The 23,905-nt window shown below is 45.1% G+C and overlaps 1 protein-coding gene across 3 annotated transcripts in view; it reads left to right on the top strand.

Annotated features, from left to right (window-relative positions):
* The window catches only part of SGCE (sarcoglycan epsilon), a 49,437-nt gene extending 34,903 nt beyond the window's left edge, over positions 1 to 14,534 (top strand). The window contains exons 7-12 of one of the 3 annotated variants that reach the window (XM_075271795.1): positions 832 to 1,043; positions 7,017 to 7,043; positions 10,842 to 11,030; positions 11,830 to 11,873; positions 12,200 to 12,234; positions 14,047 to 14,534. In XM_075271795.1, the coding sequence (XP_075127896.1) occupies positions 832 to 1,043; positions 7,017 to 7,043; positions 10,842 to 11,030; positions 11,830 to 11,873; positions 12,200 to 12,234; positions 14,047 to 14,097 (558 nt within the window). In that variant the 3' untranslated portion in view covers positions 14,098 to 14,534. The remainder of the gene's footprint in view (positions 1 to 831; positions 1,044 to 7,016; positions 7,044 to 10,841; positions 11,031 to 11,829; positions 11,874 to 12,199; positions 12,235 to 14,046) is intronic. The other 2 variants (XM_075271796.1, XM_075271797.1) reach the window with 2 other exon arrangements.
* The last annotated feature ends 9,371 nt before the right edge of the window (positions 14,535 to 23,905 follow it).

The following is a 23,905-nucleotide window of genomic DNA, read 5'->3' as shown; positions in this document are numbered from 1 at the left end:
TCACTAATTCCACCCCATTTTAATTTTTTACCAGATTCCCAGTACCTTGTACAGAATAATATATAGTACTAATACAAAGTACAATTTGTCCTGCAAAAAATAATTAAAAAAATAAAAAAGTTATTGCTTTTGATATACAGGGAACAAAAACTGAAAATTCTTATAAAAGTAAATTTGTGAAAAAAACCTATATATCTAATTAATTATACAATATTGATAATTGTGTAATATTATTACAAATAATTCATCTGTTTATTTGACTCTGATTCCACCAAAAATCGGTCCTGACTCCACAGCCCTGGTTACAACTCAGGGAATATGAAATTCCATTAGTTTTCAAGTCCTGAAAAAAAACCAAAAACTACATACCCAATCCAACCAAAGTTAATGCGTAGTGAATGTGAACTTTCATGTGAAGTCCCTCTATAATATAGGGTTTTTTAAATTTATTTTTGGATTGTGTGTGGCCACTGTGGCAACCATTTGGTGGTCAGAACCCAAACAGTGAATCAAGCAGTTCTCTATCTCCCTCTCTCAGCGGGAAGTCACAGCACAAGTCTAATACAATGTGCTCAAAACTGGCCATAAAGATGATATTCAAATATAATCTGGAATATATATAAAGTGGGCAAGTGTTTTTGATTAAAAAATAAATAATCCCACCTTTTTCACCATTTATTGTACAGGAGGGACAATAGGATTAAAATCCACACGGCCTGATAAATGGGTGACATTTGGGTGATAGAAAAAAATGTATGGGAATTAAATTTTTTTTATTTTTATTTTTTTGGTGTTCTTACGGCATACAATATATCTCTATGTCTGTCTCAGGTGGATAAAACAAAGCAAGTGTTGATCACTCAGGAAGTGTTGCGGGGGGAGGGGATCCTTCCTGACGCAGGGGAGTATAAACCTCCATCCGAAACACTGAAGAGCAGAGACTACCACGCGGACTTCCTCATCACCCTGGCAGTGCCCTCTGCCGTGGCCATGGTGCTGTTTGCCATACTGGGTTACATCATGTGCTGTCGGAGGGAAGGAATGTGAGTGCCCCACTTTTATCTACACCCGCCATATACACAACACACACACGCACAAAAAACAAAGTGGTCTTAGGTGTGTAAATCTGGAAATTTTTTGGTAGTAGTTTTTGGATTTCCTTTCTTCTACACACATGACACGGACCATGACATAGGAGTCTATCTCTGAAGGCTTTCCTCCAGGTCTACATTTTATATGGACTGTATTTGAGCTATTCCTTGGCTTATTATGAGGGTTATGTATTGTCGAATTTATCCTAATGTATAAAATGATTTTGATGTTTTTTGTTTGGGTAATGGACAGTCAATTTTACAGGCTGGTGTTTCCGACATGTCCAGTAAGACACTCAACTGCTCTTCATAGGTGATTGTCTTCCTACTTGTTGAGGATCCCTTTGGTATATTGAGCATATGGTGTTGCGACTGGTGGCAGCAGCGATACAACTGGTGGCTATGCTCAGGTCTCATGTTGCGAACAGTAATAATAACTTTGGGGGGTTCTGGCTCTCATTAAAGGGGTTGTCCAGGAAATGGAAAGACCCTGTGGAAGCCGGGAAGAGGGTAGCAACAAAAAATGATACTCACCTAGCCTTGGTGTTCCATTGTCCACCACTTTTTCTTGTGCTGTACCCTTGTCACTGGGGTGGCCACTGGGGCGGCCACTGGGGCAACAAGGCCACAGCACAAAACGAAACGAATGCCAGTGGCGGACAATGGAGCACTGCGGTCAGTTGAGTATGTTTTTTTTTATGTTCCACCTCCTCTGGTCTCCATTCTTAGACAACCCATTTAAGAAAAAACAGTAGAGGGAGTGGAGACCGAACTGGGTATGAAGACTTATTGGCAAAGATTCTTGGGAAAAGTTATGCAAATGAGCTCTCTTCTAGTAGGAAGAAAACCGTCTCGCCAGTGACACCTGTTTCTTCCTTCTGGAGGACGGCCAGTGTACATAGGGTAATAATATGACTCAATACGCTTCTAACCTTCGTGGAATGTTTTATAGGACATAACTGATGTGTTTATCCAAGTATAGGCACATATGTACTACGCGGTGCTACACAATGGACTGTGGATGGTCCATCAGGTCTACTAGTCAGGGTTTGGCAAAGCCATGGTTGTGAATGGCACCAACTTTGGCACAATTGGTCTTGTTACAAAATTATTGTTACTAAATACACAACTCTCCATTGCTATAAGTGGATACATCAATTTACTCTTTGGGGTGCAACATTATATTAGTTTAAGATAATTTCCTGCCTGGAAAACTGCTGGTGCTTTAAGGGAGTGTGTCACCAGACTCCAGCATATCACCCCAACCCTGCAGATAGATAGGTTACTGTCACCAGACTCCAGCATATCACCCCAACCCTGCAGATAGATAGGTTAGTGTCACCAGAACCAGCATATCACCCCAGTCCTGCAGATAGATAGGTTAGTGTCACCAGAACCAGCATATCACCCCAACCCTGCAGATAGATAGGTTAGTGTCACCAGAACCAGCATATCACCCCAGCCCTGCAGATAGATAGGTTAGTGTCACCAGAACCAGCATATCACCCCAGTCCTGCAGATAGATAGGTTAGTGTCACCAGAACCAGCATATCACCCCAGTCCTGCAGATAGATAGGTTAGTGTCACCAGAACCAGCATATCACCCCAGTCCTGCAGATAGATAGGTTAGTGTCACCAGAACCAGCATATCATCCCAGCCCTGCAGATAGATAGGTTACTGTCACCAGAACCAGCATATCCCCCCCCAGTCCTGCAGATAGATAGGTTACTGTCACCAGAACCAGCATATCACCCAGCCCTGCAGATAGATAGGTTACTGTCACCAGACCCAGCATATCACCCAGCCCTGCAGATAGATAGGTTAGTATCACCAGACCCAGCATATCACCCCAGTCCTGCAGATAGATAGGTTACTGTCACCAGAACCCAACATATCACCCCAGTCCTGCAGATAGATAGGTTACTGTCACCAGACCCAGCATATCACCCCAGCCCTGCAGATAGATAGGTTAGTGTCACCAGACCCAGCATATCACCCAGCCCTGCAGATAGATAGGTTAGTATCACCAGACCCAGCATATCACCCCAGTCCTGCAGATAAATAGGTTAGTGTCACCAGAACCAGCATATCACCCCAGCCCTGCAGATAGATAGGTTAGTGTCACCAGATCCAACATATCACCCCAGCCCCGCAGATAGATAGGTTAGTGTCGCCAGACCCAGCATATCACCCCAGCCCTGCAGATAGATAGGTTACTGTCACCAGACCCAGCATATCACCCCAGCCCTGCAGATAGATAGGTTACTGTCACCAGACCCAGCATATCACCCCAGCCCTGCAGATAGATAGGTTAGTGTCACCAGACCCAGCATATCACCCCAGCCCTGCAGATAGATAGGTTACTGTCACCAGAACCAGCATATCACCCCAGCCCTGCAGATAGATAGGTTAGTGTCACCAGACCCAGCATATCACCCCAGCCCTGCAGATAGATAGGTTACTGTCACCAGAACCAGCATATCACCCCAGCCCTGCAGATAGATAGGTTAGTGTCACCAGACCCAGCATATCACCCCAGACCTGCAGATAGATAGGTTAGTGTCACCAGAACCAGCATATCACCCCAGCCCTGCAGATAGATAGGTTACTGTCACCAGACCCCAGTATATCACCCCAGCCCCGCAGATAGATAGGTTACTGTCACCAGAACCAGCATATCACCCCAGCCCTGCAGATAGATAGGTTACTGTCACCAGAACCAGCATATCACCCCAGCCCTGCAGATAGATAGGTTAGTGTCACCAGAACCAGTATATCACCCCAACCCTGCAGATAGATAGGTTACTGTCACCAGACCCCAGTATATCACCCCAGCCCTGCAGATAGATAGGTTACTGTCACCAGACCCAGCATATCACCCCAGTCCTGCAGATAGATAGGTTACTGTCACCAGACCCAGCATATCGCTCCCCCCCCCCCCCCCCGCAGATAGATATGTTACTGTGACCAGAACCAGCATATCACCCCAGCCCTGCAGATAGATAGGTTAGTGTCACCAGAACCAGCATATCACCCCAGCCCTGCAGATAGATAGGTTAGGGTCACCAGAACCAGCATATCACCCCAGCCCTGCAGATAGATAGGTTAGTGTCACCAGAACCAGCATATCAACCCAGCCCTGCAGATAGATAGGTTACTGTCACCAGAACCAGCATATCATCCCAGCCCTGCAGATAGATAGGTTACTGTCTTTCCTCCAGTGTAAAAAATACTGTCTAATCTGTAGGTGGCATGTTATAGAGCAGGAAATGCTGAGCAGGTCAATATATAGTTTCATGGGGAAAGTTTCAGTCATTTGTTCACTTACATACAGTCAACTAGTCATGTGGGCGGTCCTATCAGCGGATGACAGCTATCTCTGAACAGTCATTTAGTCATCACTGACTGTATGTACAGTAGTATAGTGCAGAATGGATATAGCGGGGCAAAGATATATAATAAATGACAGGTTATACTGAATCTCTTCCCACACACCTATATATCGATGTGCTCAGCTCCTCCTGCTCTATAACATCCCGCCCGCAGATTAGACGACATTTTCCAACTTTCTTGGTATTTTTGTGAAAAATATCAACTTGTTCTCAGTATACAGCTCTGTTCAGACCTTTACCTCTCCATGTTTGTAGTGAACGCTGTGGTCATTGTTACTCACCTCTTCCTGCTAACCTGGAACATACAATAAGAGGGTAACACGATCAGACTACACTAGGTGTGCTTGTAGTCTGTTACCTAAAGGCCTATAGAGGAGCTGTGTACACAAAACGTTAGGACTTTGAGGAGCTGTGTACACAAAACGTTAGGACTTTTTTACCCAATACTCTCTGTAACTTTGATTTGTTTTTGTATTTCGGAGCCTTTAAAGCAGTTGGTAGCAAAGGCCGGAGTTATCCTTTAAATCACATGACCACAGAGAAATTCAGCTATATACTGTATGTCACACGTTCAGCGGTCATACAATTTGGCAATGTAACGTTTGGGTTATTCGGCACCATGTGAAAGGTAAAACGGATAGATGGTAATAGATGTTCTTAAAGGCAAAGTCGGCGTTTAGCTTTAACGAAGCGACAATAAGCAGCAAGTAGCAGCAGTACAACCATCCTTGGACATTTTGCTTCCATTACGTCACGCAGTTTATTTCGACCAGTTCTGTTCTTTAACCTCCATATACTTCTCCATCCACAGCATTGTATGACGTCTCCGCATTCTCATCCTCCATTTTTTTTTATTTATTAGTATTTGCATTTTTTTGTTTCATGAATATTTGTTTCGCTGAGATCCAGAGTGGTCCCTTATAGTGTGAAAATGGGGAAAAACCGAAAATAATCTGCAACTCTACTGTTATCAGAATGTATAAAGTGGTAGTAATAGGGGAGGGTCTGGTAGAGGGCCAGAAAAACTGGGAAGGGTACAAAAAAACTCAAAAGACTACAGACTACAAGCATAGACTGTGTAGTCTGAGGCTGCCGTCATGTGCCACTCCCTCCTAGTAGACTCCTGCTGTTTGTTAATATACAGACAAAAATGGACCCTTTAAGGACTATTCAAAGTACAGTGTCCATCTTAAAGGGGACCTGTCACCTTGGAATCTATAGGCGGCATGTTATAGAGTAGGAGGAGCTGAGCAGATGGAGAGGTCCTATTGGTTTTAAGGCCGTAATGGGTGTTACTTAGTTTAATATGGCGATATCATGACCCTCTAAATGACCCCTAAATTATAGTGTCAATGGACATTTTCCATCATTGATCATGTAGGAATAGCCTTAAGAAAGGCTATTCTTCTACTATCTTTAGATGTCTTCTCCGCGTCGGCGCTCCGTAGAAATCCATTGGTATGCAAGAATTCTCTCACAGCACTGGGGGCGTGCCCAATGCTGTGAGAGAACTCTCCAGCGCCGCCTCCATCTTCTTCTGGAACACCTTCTCTCCGCGTCTTCTTCCATCCTATCCTGGGTTTCAATCTTCTAGGCCTGTGCATGCCCCGGCCACGAGAAAATGGCTGCATACACAGTAAGCTGGTTTGGCGGACATTTTCTTGTGGCCCGGGCATGTTCCATCGGCTCTGCCCTAGGCCCGAGGCCTAGAAGATTGAAACCCAGGACCCGAGAAGACACAGGGAGAGAAGAAGAAGGAGGCGGCGCTGGAGAGTTCTCTCGCAGCATTGGGGACGCCCCCAGTGCTGCGAGAGATCTAATTTGCATACCAAAGTAAACCCATATAGAGTGCTCATGTCATAGCAACTTTAAGACTGGATTCACACTGAGTTTTTTTAAGCAACCTACTCAGATAATTCCAAAAGTGATCTTCTCTGTGAAAACCCATGGTGCCATTTTTGGATGGCCAACCCTACCTATGGTGTTGATCCACGTGGGGCCATGTGCCATGGCTTCAGTGGGGATTCCGACACTGAAACCAAAACTCAAAAAATAAGCGTCTGAACTTCCGCCCATTTCCATATTTTAGAGAGGATTTTGAGGTGAACAAAAACCCAACCTAAGGGGGGCATGTAAAGTTTTGGAGGACCGTAGGGGCATCCCATACCCCTGCTATGGGTCTGCAGGAGAGAGTGGCCAAGCCTGGGTATAGGTATCAATAAGGGGAGGTTTTATACAAAATCAAGTCCTTCTGCTAATAAAGAGGTGCAGTGGTATCCACCACCACCAGAAGGGGGCACCATTTGTACATCTGCTATAGACCCCTGTTCCTCTATGGTCGGACCACTCTGGATCCCATGTGGAGTTCCGTATCTTCCATATGGATAAATACTGCTGTACGTTACTGTCCACCTCGCGGTACTTACAGCAGTATTTATGGCTCACGTAGTCCCATCGCTCCACCGATAGACGTAAGACGTTCTCCGAATATCAATGCTATAATTTAATTCATTCATTTTGTTTCGTTTCTAGGGAAAAGAGAAACATGCAAACCCCAGAGTAAGTGTCTTCTCTATGTTTCCTTGTTGTCACCGTAGCTTGTCACCCGTCACCCCGCGTCCCACGCTTCTCATCCACATCCAGTCATACATTTATTTTGGTGAACGCTGCTTGTAGGTTATAGAGGTGGAATAGGTGTCACGAAAAAGTCAATCCTTGTGTGCCATGAACGGAAACTGGGTTGTATCGTAGTTTCGGTCTAGAAAAAGTTTCTTTATGTGCAAAAAATTTAGGCTATTGTAAATATTTTGGTTTGATACATTTCGGATTGTTTTGTCTTAATGGAGTTACATGCAGTGCTGTGCAAAAACGGTGCAACGTAAGAACACTTTCAGAAGGGTTACCAAAACTGTCAATATTTGGGGTGACCTTTGCCCTTTGCCCACCGTCAGTTCTTCTCGGTACCTGCAGACAGTTTTTGGCAGGACAGGGAGGTTGTTCCCGCCGCCATCTTGGAGAACTAAGCCCAGATCCTCTGTGGATGTAGGCTTGCTCCAATCTCTTCATGTCATCCCAGACAGACTGGATGATGGTGATGAGATCGGGGCTATATCTGCGGGGGCCGGATCATCACTTCCAGGACTCCTCCTCTGAGGGGCAAAGATCACAACCGATCTTGATGGGATTTTCCAAGGCGTGTCCACGAGATTAGGGTTCATGTGATTCTGAAATCTGAGAATATCAAAAAATTTGTGCACCCACCGAACAATATCAAACAGATGAATTGTGGGACCAAAAGTCTGGAGGGAGATAAGTGGACTCACCGCACTGCGTTGTCTTAGACTACAAGCTCTCCTGACAACGTCAGACATCAGTACTGTGCTCCGTCTCCTAAAGGTGCTGTCTGTTCTGGACAATCCTGACTTGCAAGATGAAACGTATTTACTAAAGCCCAATAGTCAGCTCTAATCTATGGAAAGGTCTGTTAGGAAGTGTTTAGCTTCCCTGCAGCGCCACCACAGGGCATTTTAAGAATTACACAGTGTCCATTGAGATCAATAGGTCGGTTCTCTGACACTCACTAATCTACTTGTTGCCATAAATGTGACAGTGCCTGTGCTACATTTTCGGCATGCAAACTTGATGGGCTTGTTCCTTTTTCAACCACATATTAGGTTATGCCGTATCTTGTGTATGGTGCAGGCTGGTACAGATGTTGGTGAGAGGGTCATCTATTTAGTCCTTATATATACAAGTCTCTAGTGATCCAGTGGTAGCCATATTGTGTTAGGCCAGTCATGCAATATCCTGGTAATCCAGTGGTTTAGTGCCCCCTTGTGATCCAGGTTAGGTCTCTAGTGATCCAGTGGCATCCAAATTGTGCCAAGCCAGTTGTGCAGTAGCTGTGCTGTATAAGTACAGTGTACAAAACAGAGACCTGACCGCAGTGCCCACAATCCGACACTGGGCATTTAGCCCTTTTGATGGCTTGGTCAATTGCAACCAAGGCATCTAAAGAGGTATTATATGGGCGTTGCCATATTGACTGGGACTGGTGCCCCCTAGAGCACGATCCGATACTACGGTCTGACAGCCGGGAATCTACTGAAAGCTCCCGGACCTGTCATTAGTACAATAATTGACAAACTGGAATACATTAATATTGCAGTATATTTTATTGCAGTACATTGTAGATTTTATTGCAGTATATTTTATTGCAGTATATTTTGTATTGTATTGCAGTATACTGTATATTGTATTGCAGTACATTGTATATTGTATTGCAGTATATTGTATTGCAGCACATTGCATATTGTATTGCAGTATATTGTGTATTATATTGCAGTATATTTGTATATTGTATTGCAATAAATTGTGTTGTACTGCAGTATATTGTATTGCAGTACATTGTATATTGTATTGCAGTATATTGTATTGCAGTGCAGGGGTGAACCTACCCCTTTCGCCGCCCGAGGCAAACTACAGAAAGCCGCAACCCCCCCCCCCCGAAGAAGAGGGGGCGGAGCGTATGGGCGTGGCGGAGCAAAGGGGGCTTAGCGCCTTTCGCAGGCAGAGAGCAGGCACGGAGAAGACCTGCTCTCTGTCTGAGTGTAAGGGGAGGCTGCTGGAGCAGCGCTGCTTCAGTGGCCTCCCCAAACCACTGCTCGGTGCTAAGCCAGTCCAGGACAGCTTGTCCTGGACTGGCTTAGATAATCAAAAATGCCGCCCTCCCTGGGGTCCTGACATAGCGCCGCCTGAAGCGGTCGCTTCAGGTCGCCTCATGGGAGGTGCGGCGCTCACTGTATATTGTATTGCAGTACATTGTATATTGTATTGCAGTATATTGTATTGCAGTATATTGCATTGCAGTACATTGTATATTGTATTGCAGTATATTGTATTGCAGTATATTGTATTGCAGTACATTGTATATTGTATTGCAGTATATTGTGAAGTCATCGTTACTTCTGACAGTTTTCTGGCTTAGAGAGATGATATTGATACACGTTTAAAGAGGACCTTTCACCATATCTGGGCACAGGCAGTGTTATATACTGCCGGAAAGCTGACAGTGCGCTGAATTCAGCGCACTGTCGGCTTTCCCGATCCGTGCCCGGTGTAAAGCGCTATCGGTCCCGGTACCGTAGCGCTTTACAGTCAGAAGGGCGTTTCTGACCATTAGCCAGAGACGTCCTTCTGCCTCGCGGCGCCAATCGCGCTGTGCTGTGGAGCCGGGAGGAACTCCCCCTCCCTCTCCTGCTAATGCTCGTCTACGGACAAGCTGTGTGAGCAGAGGGAGGGGGTGTTCCTCCCCGCTCCACAGCACAGCGCGATTGGCGCCGCGAGGCAGAAGGACGTTCCTGGCTAATGGTCAGAAACGCCCTTCTGACCATAGAAGAGCTACGGTACCGGGCCGTAAGCTCTTCACACCGGGCACAGATCGGGAAAGCCGACAGTGCGTTGAATTCAGCGCACTGTCAGCTTTCTGGCAGTATATAGAACTGCATGTGCCCGGATATGGTGAAAGGTCCTCTTTAAATGATACACGTTTAACACAAGATTGGGGGTACTTTTGCCCAACTGATTTATTATAACTCTCCCCATTTTTCCAGTGTGCGGTAGAATGGAAATCTACGCCAGTCGTAATACATTTTCTCCATTGTCTGTAAATGCTCATAAATTAAGTGATGAGTATAGATGTGGAGAAAGAAAAAATGAAATGCCCCCCCCCCCCTTTTCAATATTTTCCATTCTTCCTAATACATCATGGGTTGCCATTGGGAAGTAGAATTTATCCCACAAAAAATGAGACCTCAAATGGCTTTACCAATGGAAAAAATAATGTGTTATAGGTCAGTCACTGTTCACATTGAGGAGACCCAATGGATGCAAGAGACTTATTTACAGGTAATGCCCCATGGAAAAAAATAATATGCAAATTTTCTCATGTCAGCCAACCCAGAGATTGCACCAAAATGTAGAGCCCTTCCATTTGGCAGAGTCTCTGGTTTGGCGGAGTTGAGGGTCACTGTCCGCAGAACTTCTCAATGTATGGAAGGTTTATTTATACAGCTATTGGTTACCCGATCCTAAACTTGATGGGTGGTGATTGGCCAATGGTTATATCTGAGTTATGGACAATAGACGCAATGTTGGGCTTTGTACATGATGGGTCATAAGCCTCGGAAGGAGGAAGATAAAATAGTGTCGCCATCCCGTACACCTACATATTACACAGGATCAAACTCTGCTGTAAACTGTAATCCTACAAGAGGTTTAAGGGATCTTCTCATCTATGTACTGAGATACTTATAGAACAACACAGACTTTATGTTTTTGTGTTATTTTTTCATACAGCATCCAACTCGTCCACCACAGCGCTATCCAGAAATCCACAAAAGAGCTCCGGGACATGTCTAAGAACAGAGAGATTGCCTGGCCCCTGTCCACACTTCCGGTGTTCCATCCGGTGACAGGGGAAATGGTGCCCCCTCTTCATACAGACACGTACGATAATACCAACATGCCCTTGATGCAGACACAGCAGTGAGTATATTGAGCAGCGGTATATACAATTTTTTCAATAATTAAAGGCTGTGCAGTATCTACACGCGATGGGTGTATTGCACACATTTTAGTAGTGTTTCCCCAGTTGCGTATTTGTCTGTGTGTAGGAGGAATTAGAGATGTTTCCTGTATTCAGTTCCGCGTGGGCGGGGCTTAGAGAAGAATACATTGATATAATCTACATTGAGGTTCCTTTTCAGGTCTATTCGTCTGGTTTTATAGTGGTCAACAAAGCCCATTGGTCCAATATGTACATACGATGGGTGTAGTTCACAAATTCTAGCAGTGTCATGTATGTGTCTCTGTGTGGGACGAATTAGAGATGATATTTCTTGTATTCAGTTCCGCATGGGTGGGGCTTAGATGAGGATACTTTGAGGAACTCTACATTGAGGGTTCTTTTCAGGTGTGGTGATCTAATGGTGTAGTGGGTAACAAGTCCCAATGGTAGAGTGCTAAACCCTAGTAACCTAATGGTATAGTAGTCAACAAAGTCCAATGGTCCGGTGATAGAGGGCTAAGCCCCTAGTAACCTAATGGTATAAGAGTATATGTAATTCCATTTTTTTGTATGACGGCTCTATGTGTGGAGACTGTAAGAGTACAAAGATTCATGCCCATGGCAGGACCATAAGTATGGTGGCTGTATGGAGGGCCACAACTTCTGTATCATGGTTCCTCCATTAGGCACCATATTCTCCCTTATTCATGGTCCCATAGCTGGTTATAGGGTGCCCTATGATTTACGCCTACTTATACATTTCTTTGTCTTACCTAGGACATTACCGCATCAGACGCAGATACCTCAACAGCAAAACGCAGGTCAGTAGGGATAAGAACCCTAAAGCGTGTAGTGTCTGGTAACAGTCCATATAATACATCCTATTTATATGGGAACATCTATAGGGTAATATTTCAGCCATACGTTACATGACAGAGTCTCCCGACACCACACATAAATATAACACAGTAGCTGTGACAATTTTGGGACATTTGTCATCTATTGTGGAGGGATGGGAGGTCTTCCACGTTTTTCAGGAGCCTGTGGGATGTTTTGGCAAATGTCCATGTGCCGGGGATTCATAGAGATGTAAAGTTTTGGGATATTGACGTCATTCTTCCTCTTTGGTACTGCTTTCGGGATCCAGGGGAGTTCCGTATGACAACTTTTCAGAGATTTGAGGCAAGTACAAGGAATGTTTTTACATTATCACTGGATGAGATACAAGGTGACCTCTGAGTAATCTGCCAGAAAAATACACGGAAGGTTTGGGAAGCCGTGAGCTTGGGAAAATAGATCGGCCAGGGCCTGACCCCTGACATGGCTACTAAACAGCGGTATGCACTAAGTCAAAAAAGTCCTAGTGCCTGGATAACCACTGAAGGCACCGGGTGACTTCTTCATACTGCTGTTCGGTAGACCCAGGTCAGATCTCCACCAATCACATGTGGATGGCCCACACTCCCCTACCCCTGGTCCTTGGTTCGGGTGATGCACCCCCTCAGTCTACTGCCCAGGCATGTTGGGTACCAGTGGCTTCCCAATATCATAGGGACCAAATGCGGGACCCCTCAGGCCAGTGATTGGTCGCAACATTCTAAGCAGTTTGTAGACTGGGCTGGAAGTGGCCTCGATTTTCTCCACCCAAATTGAGGCCAAGGGTAGGTGACTGGCGTTTATTTTTTTAATTTTATCCCCCCAGTAAGTTTTTAAAGGGGCTCTATCATTAGATTTTCGGCATTTGAGATAGACATATGCCTGAATAGCCTTTAAAAAGACTATTCAGGTGCAGCTAATCGTTTTAGAAAAGAACCCCCCGTTTTTATGAATTACTGATAAAACGGATAAGCTAATCAGTCCCTTCGTGCACCCTGGGCGTTCCGTGCACCCCCCAGCATCATACCTTCTTCACGCCCACCTCTCTTGTTTGCACTCTAAGTCCGCCTCCTCCTTGCGATTCACCGTCTCCAGTGTCTGTATTCTCGGCGGTTTCATTTGAAATCTCAAGCATGCGCAGTAGCACTCCATCTCGCGCCATTTTCATGTAGAGAACTGCGCAACCAGACTGCGCATGCGCAGCATGCTCACGTAGTTCTCAGGGGAACTGAGTATACTGAGTTCTGTATGCTCTGTTCCCCTGTGAACTATGCAAGCGTGCTGCACATGCGCAGTATGGTCGCGCAGTTCTCTACACAAAAATGGCATACTCGGTATGCTCAGTTCCCCTGAGAACTACGTGAGTGTGCTGCGCATGCAGTTCTCTACACGAAAATGGCGTGCTCAGTATGCTCAGTTCCCCTGAGAACTACACGAGCGTGCTGCGCATGCGCAGTACGGTGCGCAGTTCTCTACACAGAAATGGTGTGCTGAGCATGCTCAGTATGCTCAGTTCCCCTGAGAACTACGCGAGTGTGCTGCACATGCGCAGTATGGTGTGCAATTCTCTACACGAAAATGGCGTGCTCAGTATGCTCAGTTCCCTTGAGAACTACGCGAGCATGCTGTGCATGCGCAGTAAGTCTTGCAGCGCTCTACACGAAAATGGCGTGCTCAGTATGCTCAGTTCCCCTGAAAAGTACACGAACATGCTGCGCATACACAGTACGGTCGCGCAGTTCTCTACTTAAAAATGGCGCAGTAGCATGCGCAGTAACGTTCCAGAGGGAGCGCTAGCGCATGCCCAAGATTTCAATCGAAACCGCCGAGAATACAGACGCTGGAGGCAGTGAATCACAGGCAGGAGGAGGAGGACTGGGGGGAGGGGGGTGCACGGAACTCTCAGGGTGCACAGAGGGACTGATTAGCATATCCGTTTCACCTATAATTAATAAAGTCGGGCCCCTTTAATTTATCTCAGACAATCCCTTTAATATATTTTCTAAAAAATGTCCTATTATAATTTCTCTCCGCCTCCCCCTCATGGACATGACGAGGACCCCAATATCTGAGAGCCTCACTTTTTGTGAAATAATATGTCTGCATGACTATTTGCAGGTCAATGGTATACCTGAGGAGCGGAAACTCACCGAGGCCATGAATTTATAAGAACGGAGGCATCTACATTCTATCTCCGACCTCACAGCGTGTCACTGACGTATCCTGCATGACGCCTCGGACGCCTCCATCTACAGGATTATATTTAATTTAAAAAGTTTTTGCTTTTTTTTTTACTTCAAATTTTTGTATGGACTTTTTTAACTGTTACTCTAATACTTGTGCCAGAGCAAGCAGGAGCACCAGAGCAAGCGGGAGTACCCGAACAACTGGTAGTGCCAGAGCAAGCAGGAGCACCAGAGCAAGCGGGAGTACCCGAACAACTGGTAGTGCCAGAGCAAGCAGCTGTATCAGCGGATCATTCAAGTGTGGCAATAAGAATCGGCAAACAAAATTCTGTACATAGGAAGAATGGATAATACCAGTCTATACCGCAAAATGTTTATGGATACAATTATAATAAAGTAATTTTACAGTATATTATCCTTCATGTGTAGTCACTAAATGAGGCAAAAATTTTACTAAATTTATTAAAATGGCAGCATGGAACTTGATACGTTTGATAAGCTAAGTTAGGCCGAAGCCCCGTGTAGCTTTCTTGGTTGCAGATTTTGCTGCAGTTTTTTTGAGCCAAAGCCAAGAATGGCTACTGATCAGGTACTTTTGGCCAATCTTAAGGACAATCCCTGTAAAACAGAATTAAACCCTCCTCAATCAATACAGGGGTATACTTGTCAGTTTGGGGGTCCCGAACAAAACTCTGGAGTGTCCCTTTAATTCCTATAAGTTGTAGTACCCCAGTTTGGCCTCTAGATGTCACTGGTTGTTTTGTGTTTACAGCACAGGACAGAGTATTCCATCACTTACAGACATTGTTGGTGTTCTAGGACTTGCATAGGTGACATTGTGTGCGCTATAATCAGCCTTTCACGTGAGGACTCGGTGCAGGGAGTACAGGGGCTCATCCCAACACCTACTAGGGTCAGTTTTTATAGAAACCTATCAGTATGTTTTGTGTTAAGTGGGAGGAATCCACAGTACCCGGAGGAAGCCCACGCAAACATGGGAAGAACATACAAACTCCATGTAGATGTTGTCCTTGATTGAAACTCCAACGCTGCAAAGTCACCGTGCTGCCCCATAGGGTGCTATAAAGGTAGCACTACAAAATACGACTTTTTTTTTTTTAAAGTACTAAATTCTGCAATTTTCACTCTGCCCATTAAGCCTAATAATAGACTGACACTTGCTCTCCAATTCTTTAGAGGAATTCTTTGCAACAGAAGATAACACGGGGCCACATGGTGGCTCAGTGGTTAGCACTGCAGCCTTGCAGCGCTGGAGTCCTGGTGTTCAAATCCCGCCAAGGGCAAAAAAACATCTGCAAGGAGTTTGTATGTTCTCCCCATGTTTGCATGGATTTCCATCCCATATTCCAAAAAAAGACATACTGATAGGGAAAAATGTACATTGTGAGCTCTATGTGGGGCTCACAATCTACATTTAAAAAAAAAAAAAAAAAAGAAGATAACACCTCTATAGATAACACCACTGAGCCATCATGACATCACTACTGACAATAGATGATGTCATAGCTTATCTCCTCCCCCTCCCTGCACTGTGTATGTCTAGAAAACCATAGACCTCAATGAGTCGGCTCCGGACCATTGCTACCTGTGGCCATGACTGTGCTGTAAAGCAGATCACTAAATGCTGTTAACAGAGCAGAGGAGAAGCTCAGGCAAGATGGCCGATCTCATTGTCATGGACAGAAAATAGAATTAAAAAAATATACAGATTTATCTATCAGAAAATAAAAACATTAGAAAAAGTCTCAAATCCAAGATTCAGACGGAAGGAAGATTTTCAAAGGGGTCTGTATTATGGCCTAGGTTGTTCTGATGTCTGTGTGAATGGGGGAGGGGGGTAACAGGCTCAGTTCTGTGTGTGTCCCATGACCGCAACGATGGACCCCACTTGAGGACAGAGCAGTAAACTTGACTTTTACCCTTACTTCAGCAGGGGGCGCAATGGACAATGGTTACAGCCCATAGGCATTGCATGTGCAGTCCAATACTCTATGAAAATACTTTCGGGTGGGATTCACAATAATCCAGCCCTTCTATGGACCACAATATGCTGAAGTTTCTGAAAACACAAGTGGTGACGTGAGGACCTACAAATCCAGAAAGGTAATCGCAGGTCCTGCACAAAACTGCATCAATACAATGCTGCCCTCTACTGGTGGTCCTGAGAATTAACATAATCACTAACAATTTTAAAGGGACAGTACATGTGAGGAATAAACCTGTTGTTATTGCACTAAACCTACAAAAAGTCCCGTCCCTGGCTACCAAAACACAAGAGACCTGCCACTCCAGTAGCTGCCAACTCCGCTTCCTCCTGATACGTATCTGACTTGATAACGCCTTATTACAGGTTGCCGGAGGCGGATTTATTTTTATGACGCTGGGTTCACACCTGTGTTCGGGTCTCTGTTCTGTTGTTTCCGTCTTCTGCATGAAGAAGACGCAAAGCACAGACCGGGTCCGGCCGTGAGCGGCGGTGAGCGTTTTATGCTCTCCGCCGCGAAACCGGATTTTTTTATCCGGACACAGAGTACTGCATGTCTGACTCTGTGTCCGGATTATAAAACCCGGTTTCGCGGCGGAGAGCGCAAAACGCTCACCGCCGCTCAGCTTTCTCACCCATTCAAATGAATGGGTGAGAAAGTCTCCTGCAGGTTTCCGTCTCTTGCTCTGTTTTATGCAGGAAACGGAAACCTCAAGTATGGAGAGGACAACGCAGATGTAAACGAGCCCTTATCTATTTTATAAGAAGTCTATGTTATTAGATTGTTCCGGTTATACACGTTGCATGTGTTGCCTCTGACCCGGCTCCCTCACTCGGTTCACTATTCATGTTGTAGATTCGTGAGTTTTTGCTTATGTTCCGGGACGGCCATTGGGTTGGGTTTGTTTCCTCTTTTTGAGATTCCTGACTTCAGATTTGCTACTCTATGGGGGTGACTATGGCGGCGATCCCCATGTCCCCCCCAGGGTCTACCACGCTCCTCCTCACCCCGGGGTGTGCACCCTGAGTTTATTGTTATGGTGGTCTTACTTATTGCATTTGTACGTGTTCTAAGGCTCCGCCTGATGTGAAGTTTTATTGCCCCCCTGTGCGGTCCTTTATTGGGGTGTACTGTTACTCTATCTTTCTCTATTCTCATGTGTAAGATTGTCTCCCATAATGTATGGGAGGATCTAATGTCAGAAGGCGATCCTCCAATATGAAAAGCTGAAACCTGACATTTTGCGTATACAGGAATCTCACTTCACCCCCGCATCATTCCCTAAATATTTTTCACTCCCGATACACCCTTTTAGGCCAGGCCCCGAACCTGTCCAAGAGCAGAAGTGCAGGGACACTACAGGTTGTTGACTCCCAGGGCCGCTATATGATTCTTCATTGCAGACTCTATGGCCAACAAGTGTCTGGTTCACTCCTACACCCCTATCAATTCCCCTATTGCAGTCTCTTAGGTCACCCAAATTTTTCTACATTGATCTGGTGCGGGGACTTTAATTTCACTGGCAGTATCCTCCTTGACCGCTCCTCCCCATCACCTGATAAACTTTCCTCCAAAGCCAAGGGAGAGGTACGTTCCGCCCTGCAGGCCCTGAACACTGCAGATGCCTGGCGAGACTTCAATAGAAATCAAAGAGACTTACACCTATTTCTCTCCACCTCACCATCACTACACCAGAATTGATAGGATTTACCTCTCCACCCCCTTTGGCTCCCTGCTCTTAGCTATGCTCACCATGTCCCTTGTTCCTGGTCAGACCAGGACCTGGTCACTTAAAGGGGTTTAAGGGCAAAAAAAACCAACAAAACCTTTCAAAAAAGGTCTGTTAGTGCTATTAATGGGTTAATAAGTGCACCCAAATACTTTTAGTAGTGTTTTCAGTGATTTCTGGGTGTCCCTGAGAGCTCCTGGCACCTTCTGCATTTGTTTACTTGGCGCAGCTTCCTGTTCTGTTTTCCTACAACTACCCTGATGCCTTAGGATTCACTCATAGCTGACTCACACCACCTCCGTTTCTCACTCCCACCCCCTCCCTTTCTCACTCCCACCCCCTCCCTTTCTCACTCACACCCTCTCCCTGTTTCCCTAGCTATCCTGCCCACTACTAGCCCTACCCAACTAACTAAATCATCTACCCACACCCCATCATACTTACCTGTGTTCTGGGCAGGATCTTTTTAGCACAGGACTTCACTCATTCTGGGCACTACGGCTCTATTACGCAGACGTGGGCCCAACACAAGTGACGTCCCCAGGCCAGAAGGTCCCAACAGAAAGACAGGTAAATATTATGGGGGGAGAAGGGGGTGGTTTAGTATTGGTGACGTTCCATTTCCAAAACAGGGAAACGGAACATAATTGGAAAATGTGCCTGGGACAATCACACGACCGCCCCGGTGATCTAGGTAAATATAGTATTTTGGTAACCTAAGTAATTTAGAAGGCATGGGGGTTCACTTAGATTAGAAAGGTCAGTTTGTCCCGGACAACCCCTTTAAGCTGCCCACTAACCCACAATCTAACTGGTGACTGAATGAGTCTCTCCTGACTGACCCTGGTGTTCTGAGGAAGACTACGGATGCCCATTATACTTTCTTTGTGCATAACAGACACCGACCCAGCTATTTACGGGGCGGCCCATAAGGCCACAATTAGAAGTTCCCTTATAGCAGATGCTTATAGATTGAAACAGGAGAGGCCTAAAGCTCCATCAGACCTGGAATATAAACTTTAGAAACTCGAAACGGCCAACCCGCTCCGGCCCAGTCACTATCTTGTATTAGAGATGTTAAATTGCAGCTTCAGGCCATCCAGACGATAAACCTGATAAACTCTTGGCCTCTAAACTGAAAGCACGCCGCCCGAGGCAGAAGGCCGTCTACCAGATACGAGAGCCAGGCGGTACTCTGATCTCTAATCCTAATTCTATTTATATTTTCCTCTACCGATGTTATGAGAAACTTTACTCTGCGGCTGGTCAGTCAGGGAGGGAAGTTTCCCCAGGACATGCTTAGTGCAGCGCGATCCCCATCCTGGAAAGGACGCCACCAATCCGGCCGAGTATAGACCAATTTCTCTCCTAAATATAGATATAAACTTGTTTCTCTCTATCCTTGCCTCGCTCATAAATCGACTCCTGCCATCCCTCTGACTAAGTAGGTTTCGTCCCAGGCAGACAAAACGCGCTGTAATATTGTCCATTGGGCCAATAGTCACCATAAGCCCAGGTCTCTTGTGGCCCTCGACTTTGAAAATTCCTTGGATAGTCAATCCTGGACATACCTGGCCCACGTGCTAACATTCATGGGATCACCAGTCATTGTTGGAGAGTCCTTCGGGACCTCATCTGATGCTCCCTGCTGATTCACCCATGGCTGCCCTCTATCCCCTACCCTATTGAGCCCCTGGTTATTGCTATATTTTTGCACCCTGATACACAAGACTATCGGGTCTCAAACCTAATACGTCTGAATGAGAGATCCTGCTCTGTAACGTCCCCTCTGCTGTGGCTAAGCTGCTCTCCCTGAACTTTAGCTTTCTGATTAGAGATAAATGTCTTCCCTATCTCGGCGTTAACCTCTGCAACTCCTTAGACGCACACTTTACATGGAATTACTCCATATTAACACCAAAGCTCCTAAAAGACCTGGTTACTTGGCTTTGCCTCTTTCTTCTTGCACTGGACATATCCACTTGGTTAAAATGGTTACCCGACTCTGAATTCTGCGCTATTTCCCAACCTCCCCACTCCAGGTTCCTTTGCTTCCCTATCCACCCTACAAACTGAGATATTTCACTTAATTTGGCCTTATGAGAAGCCACGTATACACCGAATTGGAATCTGCATTGGTGGCCCTTACAGGCCCTATTGTGGGCCTTTTGGTCCATGGCCCACACTCTTTTGGTTGCTGCTAAGGTCACTGACTACATGTTACGGTTGTGGCGGAGGTTTCGCTTTCAGTATGGATCGCAAAGCCCGATATCACCTTTAATACTGATGTTCTATGACCCTCATTTCCCCCTGAGGGGTTTGTTTGCTAGCGACACACACGGTCTTCACCAAGACCTTCTCCCCGCCTGTCTCAGAGGCCTTTCGGACTGCTCAGGTGTTCCAGTTCTTTGCATTCTCTCGCCCCACTCAATCCAGAGGTCTCTCCTACCTGCTTCAAGACAATATGCCTGTTTAGAGCTGATAAGGGATCCCATTCTTTTACATATGGCTTGCTAAACGCCCCAACCCTTGAAGGTAAGCTTGACATTATGGTGGCCTGGGGGCAAGGCCTGGATACTACCCTGCCCCAATGGGTTAACTGCTGTATATCGATTAGCATTAGCTGGCAGGTCACCCTCATGCAGTCCTCCCTAAAAGTACTCCATAGGATATATCTGGTCCTCACTGACTCCATATCTTTTTTCCGACCATTTCACCCCTTTGCTTTTGGGGTTGTAATGCTTTAGGCACCCCCCTCCATGTGTGGTGGTCCTGCCCTCATGCCCAATACTATTGGTTGGCTATACATAGGATTGCACAACAGCTCTTTGGACAGTCTTTCCCATTTCGGCCCCCATACTTCTTCTTAATCTTAAGCCCTCTAATTTTAAATACGCCCAATTTAAGTTACCCCAATATATTCTATTGGCCGCCCGGATTCACATCACCTCCAACTGGAGGAAATCCTTTCTCTCAGTGGCTGAGGTCATGAGATGGGCGGATACCATTATACGCCATGAGAAGATTAACTCCACTAAATCTGATATCCACCCAATCTTCGATAAGGTCAACCGACAAGACCCTTACATGAGATCTGTATGTAGTGAAGATCTGCTCTTGGGTCTATATTAAGGGGGTCAAGTCAGGTCTGATTTCCATGTTTATTTGGGGGTGGGGGAATCTGGTTAATTTGAGGCCTGATGAAGGGGCCATATGTACATAAATGCTATAGGTTGGGCCACATCCTGTATAAATAGGATCCAAGTATCCCCAAATTTACATTGATATTAATACAGAATGTACGTAGCTATTTCCACACTAGTTTAGCAAGGGCCGTCTGTCTTCTGCCATCTCAGATTGACCGTAATGGACGAGGAAGCAGCATCCATTTGGTTAACCTTCACAATAACACAATAGGCTACACGTCATCGGGGGATTACACTTAGAGCTGTAAAGTATCACTACATTGTGTTAATACTGAGTGTTAATATTTGCACTTCATAGGTCAGTGGAGGTAATGACAGCCACAAGAGGCTGCCGATGCAGCTCAACGACAGCTAACACTATGCCTGCAGTATTCTGTAGTGTTTACAAAGCTTCTTTATGGGTATGCTTACTTCTGTGCTTACTTCTGCCGCTGAATTCATTCCTCACGCTTTGACTGTGATTGTTCCGGCATCTCAGCAGCTCGCTAGGACGCCATATAATGATAGTATTGTTGGCGTCAATGATCTGCCTGCTCCAGTGTTTCGGCAGCTGTCAATCTGACCTGTCGCTGAACTCGTTCCTTGCACTGTGCCCATGATTGTACCGGCATCTCAATGACACCATATAATGAGCGTGTTGTTGGCGCAGATGATCCCTCTCAGCTCTGCTTGAGGAGAACTCTTTGACGTCTGGCTTCCTTCATAGCTCTGGTTGTTTTAGAATTTTGCAACAAATTAGATTTTCTGTTTAAAAGTAGCAAACTGGCAATTTGGATTAAAGGTGTTTACCCATCCACTGCCTGGAGCAGATCAGATAATATGCAAATGCTTGTACAGAATGGACTGAGGGTTAGCCGAGTGTTTACACAGAGAGATAACAGACCTGGGATCTGAGATAAGGCTGCTGCAAGAGCAGTATAATATAGTATGTGAACATAAATTCATAACAGTTGTGAAGCCATGTCATTTACCGGAATAAAAAGTAGCCGATGTGTTAATCCAGATTACAAACTATCTATCTGTGCGCCAAATTTTATTCAAATCTGTTCAGCCGTTTTTGCATGTGATTATCATATGTGGCAGAGGGGGCCGTACCTGTGTCCACCACAGACTTTTATCCAATGGACATAAACAATTAGGTTTGCTACTGAGTGACAGCAAGCAGAGATCTTGTAAATCATAAGGAATTGATAAATAAGAACTCTGTACAATACCTGGACTATTCCTTTAAGGAAATGAGGGTGCAATGACATAGTAACAGCGTGGTGCCTCCATTTTGATTTTTGCTATTGGGTTGTTCCCCAATTAAAAAAACATTTTTACAAACTATAATGGAAATAGAAAGTCACTATATATTTGTAGGCTTCTTGTTACAGGGCGAGACCAGGAACGTTTCATAAATTCTGTTGACGTTACTTTAATTCAGAAGATGGATCTACGCGAGAGATTATTTATCTCCACAATACTCTAAAGCTTTTACCCCCAGGGCAACCGCGTCCATCCCACCAAAATCTCCAGGACATCGCCCTTTCTCTCCATTCACAGAACTACACAAGGGCTTATTTTTTGTGGCGCGCATTGTATTTCTAATTGGTGCCATTGAATAGTCCATACAATGTATTGGGAAGCTGCAATTTTTTTTTTTTTGAAAAACTCATTTCCGACATTTTCTTATGAGTTTTCTTTTTATGGCCACAGTGTCGTGTTACCTGCAGGTCATTAAATGACGGTGACACCAAGTTTATATAATTTTTGTTATGTTTTAACACCTTAACAAAACTCCCCCCCCCCCATTTTTTTTCCATATTGTGACACCTGTAACTTTTTTTTTTATATTTCCGTGTACGGGGATTTTTTTTTATTTCTTGCAGGGCCTGATCTACTTTCTATTTATACAATTTTGGGGGAAGGTCTGAAGTTTTCATTGTTTTTTATAAAAAAAATTTTTTGGGGGTGAGCAAAACAGGGGGGAAAAAAAACAGTTCAGCGGTTCAGCATATGGGAAAAATATTTTCTTTGTAGTGAGGGCATTTGCAGAGGCAGAGATATACAATGCGTTTATGTCTGGGGTTTTTTGAGATATTTTAGCTTTTATTTTTTTTTAATCCCCCCTCACCAGAGTTCTTGAACCAGCAATCAATATATTGCTTGTGCCATGGATTATAATTCAACTGTATTGCAGTCTATGGCAGAAAGTCTGTACTAGTTATTGAGCAGTCATCTCTCCCTTCACTGCGGCTGAGACCCCTGATCAAAGACATGCAGATCCCCGAGATATAACCGCCATCACGAATTTATGACATACACAATGCCTATTGCCATAGACACCCAGGTGACATGATAATGCCCCTTTAAATGAGATTGTAATAAACGTTCCACCCACATACCATAAAACGTGGCAGGCTTGTAACTTCTTTCTAGAGACGCCTAATAATTAACTTGATGACACCCCGACAATGATTCTAGGTCATGTCTGTATGTTACCGCACTCCCCTGTCCAGAAGGTGTAAAGCGTGAGATAATCCAACCCAAAGAATAACGACAGAGAATTAATATTACATGATATTCCATAATAAATATTCAGGGCGAACCGCCAAAGCTACGCCATAAATATTCACGGCAAACCGCCAAAGCTACGCAATAAGAGGACGACGACATCTGGTGCCACATCCGCATATAGGATGTGCAAAATCTTCTGCTGGTTTCCTGTTAACAATGAAGGCAGCGTATTTGGTGTTAAAGGAGAACGTACGCCTCGGAGAAGATGGAATTGTTCATTTTTGACTTCCGTTTTCTTTGCAACCATACCATATGGCGTCTTAGCACTGATAAAGTTGTATGAGGGGTCCC

Source organism: Leptodactylus fuscus, chromosome 4 (assembly GCF_031893055.1).
Source record: "Leptodactylus fuscus isolate aLepFus1 chromosome 4, aLepFus1.hap2, whole genome shotgun sequence".
Taxonomy (NCBI): Eukaryota; Metazoa; Chordata; class Amphibia; order Anura; family Leptodactylidae; genus Leptodactylus; species Leptodactylus fuscus.
The sequence above is the reverse complement of the archived record's forward strand: the minus strand, read 5'-3'. Positions and strand labels throughout refer to the sequence as shown.